The sequence below is a fragment of the Notechis scutatus genome, chromosome 1 (genome assembly GCF_049901735.1).
Source record: "Notechis scutatus isolate UNSWTSFEM ecotype Mainland chromosome 1, rNotScu1.2, whole genome shotgun sequence".
Classification (NCBI taxonomy): Eukaryota; Metazoa; Chordata; class Lepidosauria; order Squamata; family Elapidae; genus Notechis; species Notechis scutatus.
Window position 1 is genome coordinate 259,252,236 of NC_142009.1, and position 14,108 is coordinate 259,266,343.

General features: G+C 33.3%; 1 protein-coding gene across 9 annotated transcripts in view; it reads right to left on the reverse strand.

Annotated features, from left to right (window-relative positions):
• SHANK2 (SH3 and multiple ankyrin repeat domains 2) overlaps positions 1 to 14,108 on the reverse strand; it is a 381,276-nt gene that overhangs the window by 180,687 nt on the left and 186,481 nt on the right. For all 9 annotated transcript variants that reach the window (XM_087951165.1, XM_026664726.2, XM_087951160.1 and 6 more), the window contains one exon: positions 2,030 to 2,105. In XM_087951165.1, coding sequence (XP_087807291.1) covers positions 2,030 to 2,105 — 76 coding nt within the window. The remainder of the gene's footprint in view (positions 1 to 2,029; positions 2,106 to 14,108) is intronic.

Below are 14,108 nucleotides of genomic sequence, written 5' to 3' on the forward strand. Positions count from 1 at the left end.
CAGTTCTTAAGCAAATCATCATGATCATTAAGTGAGGCATCATATGAACCATGAGTTGTTCATTCTTCATTAACTCTGCTTGTCACAAGCCAGTTGAGAAGCTTGAAATTAATGATTGCGGGATGTGTCAACTGTCAAAAATGCCTGTCAGATATGATGTGCCCAAATGGTGATCACATTAATGTGAGATGCTGCCATGGTTATAAATGCGTGTATTGGTTGTAAAACTTTTTTTCCACACTGTCATAACTTTGAACTGTTACTAAATGAGATATTTAGTAAGCGAGAACTAACTGTACTGGACCATCCACCTCACCATTATCTATACTCATCATTTTGTTTCATTCCCTTCTGAGTATTTTTTGCTGTTTCTAATCTGTTCCTTTAAAGATAAGATATATCCAAATCTATGTGCATGTAGACAAATACATAGCAGCATCTAATGTTAGCAAGCAGACTAATCTGCTCCATCGTAGTCCATCTTATGCACCCCTAAAACCAGATCCAAAGATTTCCTCCAATACTTTGGGAAAAGGAATTCAGTCCAACCTTCTATAGAGACAGAGAAACTTTAGCTTTCAAGATGTAGCTGAATCATAAATCTCAGCAGATGAGACAGAAACTGGCAGCTGTAGCACAACAGTAATTATTGACCTTATTGTAATTAAAATGCTGCGGACATATTATCTATACTCACTATTTTTTCTCCTGTGCATATCATGCTGTACTTAACAAGGAAATACCCTGCCATTTTATTGTACACCATTCTAATTTCAAACTGCTCTAAAATAGGTTCAGAGTAAACAGTTTCCTAAGTCTTTTTATATTTATGTAAAATATGCAAAATGTATTCTCTTTTTCAAGTGTACATATGGCATTTACATGCTAATATTACTGGAGAAAGAGAATATAGATACAATACACCTGCTTTAAACAAATTATGCCATGGAAGTTACACATTGAAACTGAACTGCGCATGCAATTATAACTTTAGACTAATGGCAGGTTATTAAAACACCTCCATTAACATGTGTGCAATTCACTGAAATCTATTTATAAATACTTAAAGTTAGAAAATGGGTAAAATTATTTCAGGCTGTGACCAATTGCAAATGCACAAGCACCCAAAAATTGTATACCTCTTTCATACTATGTCTTCAAAACCATTTCAAATTCTATTCTTGAATATATCATATAACAGGGGTTTCCAACCTCCCCTCCCCCCCGCCAGGCATGGATCGGTACCACTCCGTGGCCTGTTAGGAACTGGGCTGCTCAAGCAGAAGGCGAGCAAGCAAAGCTCATCTGCACATGTACAGGATTTAGGCTGCACATGAAACTACCTTTCCACCACCCCTGGTCTGTGGAGATTTATTTATTTAATTAGCATATGGCAAATACATGGACTTATAGTGGTTCAAATGTTAATGTCCAGTCCACCCAGCCATTTTGTCTTCCACAAAACCCAGCACAAGAAACAGCAAGCTAACATTTTTTAAAAAAATTATCAGAATGCCCCAAAACAAGTTTTCCAAAACTGCATTAAAATGATGACATGTTATGTGGCATTAGAATGTAACTCCAGAATTGATGGGAAGAATAAAATAGGAGATAATTTTTGAAGGTGTTCTTTGATTAGATATATAATGTTGTAGGTTATACACTTCAACCATCATAAGGACTATCTATAGGCAATTACTAAATTTTCATTTATAAGAGAACTCCAGGAACATTGCATCTGTGGATAAATTAGCTGGCCTGCTGAAGTAAGAGAAACTATTGATGATTAAAATGTATCAAAACACAGGCTGTGATGGCATCATTCTTTGTTCACTCTGGGAAGACATTTGGCTGTTCTCCATCCTAGCAAAAGATGCCATGTAACCAATAAATGGGTTTATAAATAGGGAGTGAAAAACACATACTGCTTTAAGAGTTTTGAAGATCAAGTCTACATATGAAAAGTTTACTTTTTAAGTATTGAAAAAATATACAATTTACATTATGAAATAAAATAAAAGCATCTTACCTTGGAGCATCAAAGCTGTCATATGATCCAACAGTATAATGTCTAAACAATTTCTTTGTTCTATCTGCTCGAGTTTCTGTTCAAAATGAAGATAGATTATTCTCATTAAATATATTCTATGTCCAGAAAGATAATCTAATACTCTTTTAAATTAACCAGAAATGGATCAATAATTACTATAAATAACCAAGATTTAGTTTCAACATTGATACTAATTTAGGACATAATTTCTTATTTACAACACATATATACAAAATATACAATAAGAATTTAAGAAGTAGATTAGGCATGCAGAACCTCTGAGCTGTGGGCTAATTACTCCATGAAAACGACATATTTATCCCACAAAGAGTACAAATAGTTCTTGTTCTCTTTTTCAAACTCTATATTGTTCATTGTAGGTGTTAATACACAATGAATCTCAATCACTTTACCAGAAATTTATTATATATTCATATATCATATTGTTGTAACAGAATAACAGAGTTGGAAGGCACCTTGGAAGTTTTCTAGTCCAATCGCCTCCAGTGCTGGAGCACCCAGAGCAGCATTTAATATAATTTCTGAAAATATGTTAAAATTAAGCATTATCAAAAGTGGTAGTCTTTAGAAAGAACCATATAACTTTACTAACTTCTCAAACTATCTCAGTAATTTATTAAAAACTTGAATTGTAGGTTTGACCTATAACAGATACAAACTTTTGAAGCTTTAACTATAATCTACATATTTGCAATTTATCTAGCAATAACATTTCAGTATATTCTATCAACGCTGTCAGTGTTTGGGTTGAACAAGCTGCTTGTAGGTGTATTTGCAAAAATCTGCTCAATGAAAAATACCACAGAAGATCCAAGGAAAACCTCCAACTTTTTAAAATCATTTTTGTCTGCTTCAAATATATTTTTAATCCAAATTCTGGGCACACTTTATGACCCATAGTGTCATAAATAAAAATCACTAAATTAAAGACTTAATGCTTCTTGTCTCTACATGTTCAAGGAAGGATACATTTTTCTCAGCTTTTATGATTAATTAAACAGTTGATATTCATTTATAAATTACAAGCATGTAATAGAAATTCATCATCACCATCATTAGCTGAAATCTAATATACTAATGAGAGAAACTGAATATGGTTTTAAAGGTATTTTCTGGGAATTAAAGTACATAAAGTCCAGGCTTGTAAAAAATAGTCTGGACTAAAATACATATATTAATTTAGGGCATTTTAAAGATCAATATACAATTGAAACCACAGAAATTTTTGTTGGTGTTGATGAAAAAAAGATTTGAAAAATTGAATGGAACTCTATTCTTATATGTGGTAACGGCAGCAAGACTTTTATATTTTGGAAATATGCAATAATACCCACAATGGAACAATGGTTGGTAAAGTTGATGGAGTTGGTTGAGAACAAAATTGACAGCCTTGATTAAAAATATTGATTAATTTTAATGCTAATTGGAAACCCTTTTGGACTTTTGCTGAAAAAAATGAAATATTATATATACATATACATACACACACACACACACACATATATGTATGTATATATAGATATAGATATATATAGATATATATAGATATAGATATAGATATGGCATTCAGCTTTGTTCGGGTATTTTCCCACATCATTGTAGTTGTGCTTTTAAAGTTGTAGCAACATTTTGGCAGAATCTCATCTGCCATCATCAGGCTTCTGTATTGTGTTCGTCCAATTACCCGGAGCCAAGCTGCACTAAAGGCCTCCAATAAAGTAACACAATGTTGCCAGCCAATCAAGATACAAATCAAGATACAAAAAGAGCCACAAAACAGACAAAAGATATTAGAAACACCAATCAAGCAGAACACAGCAAACTCCAAGACCAATAAACACAGACCAAGACTCCCAACCAATCAGGATGAAGAAAAAACCATTCTGGCACAGCAATAGGCTGCCCCAAATTTAAATCTGAAATCACTGTAAAAGTCTGACTCACAGATGAACACTATACAGAAGCCTGATGATGGCAGATGAGATTCTGCCGAAACGTTGCTACAACTTTAAAAGCACAACTATAATGACGTGGGAAAATACCCGAACAAAGCTGAATACTACATACATACATACATACATACATACATACATACATACATATATATATTCGCCATCTTCAGGCTGGTGCTTTTGGCTGAAGATGGCGAGTGGGACCTCGTCGAAATGTTGCCAAGATGCTCTCAATCTAACACGGGAACAGACCCGAACATGCCAAAATCTGTATACCTGTACCCATGAAAATCTATGAATGTATGTATGTATGTATGTATGTATGTATGTATGTAAATTTGATGATTGATAATGCTAGCTAAAGGTAAAGGTTCCCCTCACATATATGTGCTAGTCGTTTCCAGCTCTAGAGAGTGGTGCTCATCTCCATTACAAAGCCAAAGAGTCAGCACTGTCCGAAGACGTCTCCGTGGTCATGTGATCTGCATGACTAAACACTGAAGGCACACAGAATGCTGTTACTTTTCCATCAAAGTGATCCTTATTTTTCTATGTGCATTTTTACATGCTTTTGAACTGCTAGGTTGGCAGAAGCTGGGACAAGTACCGAGAGCTCACTCCATTACGTGGTGCTAGGGATTCGAACTGCCGAACTGCTGTCTGCCGACCTTTCTGATCGACAAGCTCACTGAGCCATTGCAAATGCTAAGAAACTATTTAAAATGGGTGTATGTCATCCTTTTTTATATTTCTATTTTTCTTTACTGCATTCTGCTTTCTCTTTATTCTTTTGTCTCTTCCCTTTCTTGATTGCTAGTTCTTATTTTTTCATTATAAAGTTTAATAAATTTGTTTTTAAAAATTCAAAATATTTAGAATCAGTTGAAATAAGACATTCTAAAAAGTTGCCTCCATGCATAAGTTAAGTCATTGTAAGCAACAGAGAAAACTCCCAAGGCAGGCTTTTAGAATGGGAGGGAAGAGGGGGGAGAGTTCTTGAAGAAAGTATATGCCAAAGTAATTGTGAATTGATTATAAAGAAGTTTGCCATGAGTTGTTATAATTCAAGGAAAACATTAAGCCTAATTTTTCAAGTGAATATTAAAAAACCCCAAAAGCCAGCATATTCACTCTGACAGTGCCTGTAAACTCCAAAATTATACATTCTTTAGAAAAGTCAGCTGTAGGGACAAATTGCTTTCTATAGGTATGTTCTGAGAATTCTATTATTGTACTGAAAGTGGGTGGGAGGAAACGCAAAATTTGCAAGTGGCCAGCTTTATACCATGTCAGCTATCAAAAAGTTTCCAAAGCAAAATTGTATTGCAATAATTTAAACTCTAAGTGCATTTACAGGAAATATAAATTACTGAGAGAAGCAAAACAATCCAAAGGGCAAGGTAATAATATATATTGTTTAGGATCATTATAAAGTGGTAGGTTATTTTTACTCAATAGAGAGAAAAATATATAATCTCTCCCCAATAAAAAGAGAAAATGAGAAAAGATGCACAAATTTACTTATATCCCATATACTATCCATGAATATTATTAGTTTTTGGCCCAAAGCCTTAAAGAGACAGAAGAACTAAACACATCTTTAAAAATTAAAAAAAAAACTAAAAATATCACACATTTTATTAAGTGAATGTAATCCTGTCCACCAGGAGGTAAATCAGATAAATAATAATAGCTTCTCTCTTAAAAGGCTGTAAAAAGAATACTATTTAATACTGCAATCTAATGACTGGCCTTTTATCATGTCAGGTAGTGATTATAGAAGTTGGAGTTCAACCCATTTGGAAAGCTGGAATGTTCTTATTAAAACAATCTACAACCAAAACTGAGATGTGCTTTTCTTCAGTATACCTTCCCTCTTTCTTATCAGCAATTTTGACATATCTTAAAACAATGGTGAGATTCAGAACACAATACTTTATGCAGAGGATAACAACCGGGTGCCTGCAGAGGGTTCACAACATTTTTTAAAAGCTCATTTCTTGTTTCATTGAGGTCATTCAATTAACAATTCAAAAACAAATTGTGTTTGTAGAAAATTGGTATCAAAAATAGTCAAATCTGTATAATTTATGGAAACATTTAAGAAAACAGGAACACTTTGGGTTGTTTGCTTTTTTGTTTCTACTCTTTAAGCTGTAGTTTATTTTAGCAGCTATATACTCGTCACCAAGGAAACTATTGTGGGCTATGTTTGATTATATATGTTGCCAGACTTATAGGCAAAATTTAGTGGTTTGTAAATATTGAATTTATAAATTACAAAAGCATAATAACTACAAAATCAATAGTTGTTGTATCATGATCTTTATTATTATTTTTGGCTCCATGGCTGTGGTAAATATTTGGGGAAAATGAACAGGATAAATTCAAAGAGTAAAATGACTGTGTTTTGGTTTTTAATTATATACAGATAGAACTATAATAATATATGTATGTGTGTGCATGCATACATGCACACACATAATTTTGAGAGTAACATTTGTTAAGAACATAGAAACACTAATTAATTAAAATGATTAATTAAGAACCCACAGCAGATTGACAAGGACTATAATAAGCAACCTGTAATGGAAATATGGGAATTGTTAGTTAATTTTAATTGTTCTTTCTATGTAAAACATAATTTTATATATAAAATTATTTGTTTACAATAACAGAATGAATTATCAGAAGGTCAAAAATGAATTTCCTTAAATCCTCTTTAGATTTCATATGCAAATGACTTCATGTATAAAAATATAAGTATATAGAGCAAACATGATACTCATATATTGCTTTTATATGTCAAAACCTGTAACATGGTTTATGTTATGAAATGCTGACTTGTTATGTCAACATAGACCTGGTTCATATATGAGCAAATCTATCTATTCTCTGTGTATGTGTATCACCAAACAAAGGGAGCCATACTGGAATCAAACATGCATACACAATAAATTTGCAAACTATGATTGGTAGAACCAATTCTCTCTACCACATATAGTCACTGTATGTCATTTGAGACAGATATGACAGAGGCATGAGATGAAGAAAAGGAAGGAAAGATCATATTGCTCATAAGCCAGAAATTTTTATGTTGGTACTATAATACTACAGCTATGTATACTTCAAAACATATCCAGATTAGCAATGCTTCCAAAAACACAAGGGCACAATTGTAGAACTTCTTTAAAACAGTTGTGTCTTTTTTCGAGATTGCTACAATTGCCTGAAAACCAACATGTCTGTTTTTGAAAGGTGCTGCACTCATTCTCCAAAACATTCTAAACTACCTTTTTAAGAACCATGATACTCTTTCTTGTAAATATTATGCCAAGAGGACAGAGAAGGGATTTCCTTTGGAAAACACCTATTGCTCTTCGTATTTTTAACCTGAAATTCAAATTGATAAATATCAGTATGCAGTTTGATATAGACATATCCGATGTGATTCTGGCATCCTATTGTTTGGATATTTATAGAAAAAAATGTTGCTAATTTGTAGAAAATTTGCCTTCTGTAAAGGTAGTTACTTAAAGTAGCTGATAATCTCAACATTAATTGTATTTTCCTGTAATCCCCATATTAAAATTCTGAAGCAAAAAAATAAGGTCCATGTTAATATTGTAAATAACTACCATTTCACTATCACCTATCCTGTAATTTTATATTCAATATACCTAATGGTACTCGAATATGACACTGGTATTGATATTCAAAAGAATAATGCCCTCTGTTGGATATTAAAATGAATGAAGCTTATAAATTCAAAATTAAGTCTTTATTTTCCTTATTCATATCATGGTCACTTAGATAAGTAACCAACTGATGCTTACATACTATTTTCAACATAATTATGTTCCAAACTGAATATTTCAATTTATTTATTATGCTATTAATTTATTATTTATTAATTAATTTCAAATGAGCTCATGCCAGAATTTACTGTTAAGCTTTTAAAACTTTGGAAAATGGCACAGCGTGAGCAAGGGCAATAATTAAAATATCAAAGGAAAACAGACTATGGCTTAGACTTCTTTATTCAAAGCTATTATTATACTTATATTTCTCACTGTTAAAGTTTGTAACAATTACAACCATCTAATTAGGGTATCAGAAAATGAAATACTTAAATTTACACTGTCGGAATCCTAGACTCCAACTTCATAATCCCCACTAAATTGAAGTCAAATATTAATTTAGAGTACTTTCAAACTATAATGAAATTATTTATTACACTTCACTGATTGTACTTAATTATCTCCTAAAAATGAACTTCTGGTTGTGCTCTTATCATTCTTAATGTCCTAAATTGATTTATTGCACATGTAAAAAAAACTATTGCACAAGTAGCTGTTGCCTCTTCTCAGCTCTTCTCAAACCAAATAGAGATTCCAAATCTACAAATTGCTACATGCAAGTGCACAGAGTAATGCAAAGTGACAATCAAACACTTCCAATTTTCAGTTTCTGGGACAGTATAGGAAGCTAATGCTTGGGGGAAGAGATAAAAAGACTTTTTGAACTTTATAAACTATAATAGTATCTACTGCAAAATTTAAAACAAAATGGTTAGTTATTGAGTCAAAGAAACAATAAAAAGTAGAAAAATAATACACTTTCAATAATTAAATATTTACTCAATATTTCACATGGATCTTTTAAAATAAAACTAGCACAACACAATATACCTTCCACAAATCCACAATTCTAATTAGAATCCAATTAAATAGATATCCTAGTTTTAAAAGGGCTGCATAACTATATCGTTATCTCTTCAACAGCAATCATTTATTGAATTTACACTTAATGCTAATTTATAAATAACCTGATCCATACCTATTTAGAAAGGGGTTCAGATTATTTATAAATTAATAAAGTATTATTGAGCTTAGCCCTAGGTGAGTGTTTATAAGGCTGAGATCTTATTTTTCCAATACTTTAAAGTATATGTTGGATACCTTACAAAAGATTTAAACTTCTGGCTCAGTATCTATTTCCAAAATCCTCTAATGTTTTTAAAAAATACTGTTAAGAAAATACTAATAATAATAAAATAGAGAAAGACACAATTAATGGAAAAACTAAGAAATAACTGAAAAGTATTTAGAAATAATAATCAGGAAGTTTACCTGATAAATCCAACAGAAATAAAACAAAAGAAAAACGAACACATTCATTCATTAATGGGTATGGATTATATCTACATAAAAAATTATAATATCAAAGGAATTTATGGGCAATGTACTGAAACTGAGAAGCGGGCTGCATGAATCAACTACATGAAAATATAAGAAGGCAAATTCAGGCTGAGTATTAACTGTTAAGAACTGTTAAGCAATGGAACAATCTGTCTATTACATTGGTAGATGCCTTTCTGTTGGAGTTTTGAAACTGGCACTAGATAGCCACCTGTTCCAAATGAGCTAATGGGTTCTTGCACTGAGCAGGGGGTTAGAGTAGATCTTCAAACACATTTATTCTATGATTATATTGAAATGATTAACAATCTCCTACAAAACTGAGGATAAACATGAAGAACTCCTCCATTTTAAGCAAGTAAACATACCCTGACAACAAAGAAATTCACCCACTTCCTATTTTCTACAATAGTACTTTATGCTGAAAGTGATTAAATCAATCACATACATCAGTATTTTGAGAACTCTCTGAAGCTAATGAGTGAGTTTTCCCAATAGACATGTATGTTGGAAGAGAATTATCATTTAATAATTTAAACATAAGCAGAAGAGGATAGGGCACAAAAGTATTCTTACAATTTGTTTTCAGAGCAACTCTCACATGTAGATACTGTTATTCATACTGACAACACTACACACACGCAGGTATAGACACTCAGAAGTTTTCAAAGTTACACAATACCTCCAAAATGAACTTTCTTCTTGAATCTTGGATTTTCAGTCATCATTTCTAACTTGGATGTAACCATCTCAGTTGCTTTTGTTGTATATTTCCACCATCACAAACACACAAAACATAGTCCCCAGTTTTCAAATTGAGCTGTTTCTCATTACTACTGTGAAATCTCTTTTAATAAGAAGCAAAAAAGAAAAGAAAAAAGAAACAGCCATTCAAATCTTTAAATCCATTATATCGAAGGGTTGTGAGAAGAACTTTGTGAGATCAAGACATCAGTGTAAATCAGGAAATCAGTTATTGTATGCAAGTTAAAGGTTCAGTAATATAGTTGGTATCCTTCCATTTCACACTGTACCATCACATTTCCCCGAGTCTTTTAGTAAAGGTTTCCATGGAAATGCATCAGTCACTAAAGTAAGTAAGTGCGGGTGAAGGACGCCTGAAAACCTAGAGCAGTTACGCATGCCACTAGAGAGGAAAAGAATGATTCAACCCAGCTGTACTGTGTTACTAATAGCTATCGTTTCTACATTTTAATGTTCAATGCTAAACAAAATCTTTGCTCTACCAGCAAAGAAAACCCACTCGGCTTGCCCTGTCTCTAACACGCCCATAATAAAAATAACCTTGATGAGTGCATGCTAGAAGTTAAAGCACTTCAAATGCAAATTCTCTCTCCTCCCACAAATGCCAAGCATGCTTGGTTTGCCATGGCTTTAAAACTGTATGTTAATTTCCTCTTTTAAAGCATGACTATATTGTCTGTCAACTAGTACTGTAGGACAAGAAAAATATTGGCTTCTTTGATTGATGTTAAAGAGAGCCAAGCCCTGAAATTAAGCATAAAATCTCAGACCTAAGATTAGCTAGTTCAGCATAGTAATCATTTGTGTCTGTATATCAGATTAATTTATTTATGGATTCTTGTCAATCAAATGTTATTTCAAAGATCTGACTAGCAGCTATCCATTTTTTTTACTCTAGAGTAAGTACAAGAGATCAAATCCAGATTGGAAGTGTGGTGTGTGGGATGGGAAGCTTATAACTCTTTCCCTTTCTGCTGAAATCCTCATCTAAATAGCTTTCTGTTCCAGATGTCTGATTTTTTTTTGTTTTACAAAAACACTGAGCAATAATTCAGGTCAAGTCAAACTGGTGAAGAAAATAAAGCAACTAATTTTAACATTTTTTTTTTGAAGTTTATGCAGGTAGAAAAGGTGCAAAGAAAGCAACTAAGATGATTAGGAGACTGGAGACTAAGGCATACGAAGAACGGTTACAGGAACTGGGCTTGGCTAGTCTAGTGAAGAGAAGGACCAGGGGAGACATGATAGCAGACTTCCAATATTTGAGGGGCTGCCACAGAGAAGAAGGGGTCAATCTATTTTCTAAAGCACCTGTAGGTCAGATAAGGAATAATGTACGGAAACTGAACAAGGAGAGATTTAATCTGGAAATAAGGAGAAATTTTCTGACATTGAGAACAATCAACCAATGGAACAGCTTGCCCTCGGAAGTTGTGGGGAGCACCGTCACTTGAGACCTTCAAGAAGAGATTGGACTGCCATTTGTCAGAAATGGTGTACGGTCTCCCGCTTGGGGGGAGTTGGACTAGATGACCTATAAGATCCCTTCCAACTCTGATTATCTATTCTCTATTATCTAGTCCTTGACTTACAACCATTTGTTTAATGAGCGTTCAAACTTATAATGGCATAATGACTAGTTCTCACAGTTATGACCATATTCCCTGTAGTCACATGATCAAACTTTGAGTGCTTGGCAACCAGCATGTATTTATTTCCCAGGCTTTGTCATCTGCAACATTCCTAAGGAGCTTCTGACAAGCAAAGTCAATTGGGGGGAACGGCCCGATTTGTTTAATGTTCACATGATTCACTTACCAATCCTAGTGATTCCCTTAACAAGCATGGCAAAAGGTTGTAGAGATAGGAACATTCCTGCAATTACAACTCTACAGTAAAATGGGACATGTCTTACTTATTGACTACCTTGCTTAGCAGTGGGATTTTTACGCTCAACTGTGGTTGTACATCGAGGACTAGCTGTCGAGAATTTCAAAAAGTATCAATTGCGTACCTACTCATGTAAAGCCTACTATAATTCAAAAAGAAGCTCAGCCTTTATATACTCTTCTGCTGAGGCCTTAAAAACAGCTGACTCGGTTCTGGATTATATTTAATAAGAGAATACTTGATATTTGATCAAAACAGATTTCCTCAGTCAATATAAAAGGTATGTTTTCATTTTGATATGGATAATATTTTTGTGACACTACTTAAAATGAAACTTGTGCCAAGTCATAAATGTCAAGATTTTAATAGCAGACATGGTGCTAGAGAATTAACATATGCTAAAATGCTTTAAGAGAAACCAGCATAATGTCCATGGCTGAAATTAAAAGCAACAATTTTCATCAATTCTTTCCAGGGAGTATTTTAAATCATTCTGAATGGCTAACTATAAAATAAAATTGTCTGTGTAGTGTAATTGGTGGAAACATTAATCACTATGGAATTAAGAGTGAGGTCAGCTAAATCTGAGAAGAGTGGCACTTTAAAGATCAGCAAATTTGTCTACAAAATAGACTACATGTAATCCTCAATTTACAACCATTTTTTAAACAATAGTTCAAAGTTATGATGACCTTGGCAAAGGTAGCTTACTGATTGCAAAGTTTCACGTCAATACTATTCTTTATGACAAACAAGTGTTATAATCTGTCCAAATTACAGAGTGACAAAGCAGCAATTCAACCAAGGAAATATTCCTGCCATTGTGCAGGAGGTCAAGTAAAATGTGGGTGCTGTGTACAAGACAATAAAGCACAGTTAGCCATCCAGACAACAATGCATGAGTTGGCACAAATGGACAACACAACTTTCTACGTGGGCAGAAATCACAGAAGTAAGTAGGACACAATGTCATCAGCTCCTGCCCTCCTTCTCATTTAAGAAGTTGTAAAATGCTTGAACACTGGAAGTTTTTAAGAAGATATTGGATAACCAGAGGTGGTATTCAGCAGGTTCTGACCAGTTCTGGAGAACCAGTAGCTCGGTAGTTCGGAGAACCAGCAAATACCACCCTCTGACTGGAGATTTTACAGTATCCTTACCCTGACACGCCCACCAAGCCACACCCACAGAACCGGTAGTAAAAAAAATTGAATCCCACCACTGTGGATAACCATTTGTCTGAAGTGGTGTAGGGTTTCTTGCCTAAGCAGGAGGTTGGACTAGAAGACCTCCAAGGTCCCTTCCAACTCTGTTATTCTAATTCTAAATGTTCCTGCCCTCCAAAATGTTACTGGTTGGTTCTCACATAAATCCAACCTGGGAGTGCAGATATACCTTTAGACTCTTCCATAACTGTTTCCAAAAGTAATTTGAGCATTTCAGAAGCTGCTAACAGGTCAGGTTGAAACGGAGAAAACCAACAGATGTTTTAACTGAATATACTGCCATTCAACAGTTAAGTCAAACCAATTCTTTTTAGCATCAACTATTTTCAAGAAATACTAAGCAATAAGTTTATCTTGAATATTAATACCACCTTATGTCTCGTTTTTAAAAATCCTGCAATTTTAAAATCAGGATTATCCCAAAGTATAAATTTTCATGTGAACTGGGCCATCCTAAAATAGTTTGAAGGTATCTTGTATCCATTAACACTGGGAAAATATCACTAAATTTTGCCTTAAATAAGAGCCAAATCTTTAAAAGATATCAGACAAATGATATTATTCTATTGTGCCAAAAGGAGTCAGAAGTCAATGTTTTTATCCTGCTTTATCTTACATTTCTTCCACTTTCCCTTTTCCTCCCTTTTTTATTTTTATTTTTTTATTTTATATTTTGCTAAACTAATAAAAATAAAATGGACTGTTTCCTCTTTATTGAATAATCTGTTAATTTAACAACTGTTATCCAAAAGTAAATGGTTAATTAATAATAAAACCCAAAGTATTTTACATATGTAATGATTTGTGTTCAACTCCAGCTACTTGTTCATAAAAGGGATTATGTGACTGCCTAATAAAACAACCCTAAGGTTCCAAAACCAAAATTAAATATAAAAGAAGATAAAGGACACTGATAATTTATGCAAACTATCTTAATGAATGAAAAAATAACACTTTTTTTTGTAATAACTAGCAAAGAAATTAATATATTACATTTTAATCC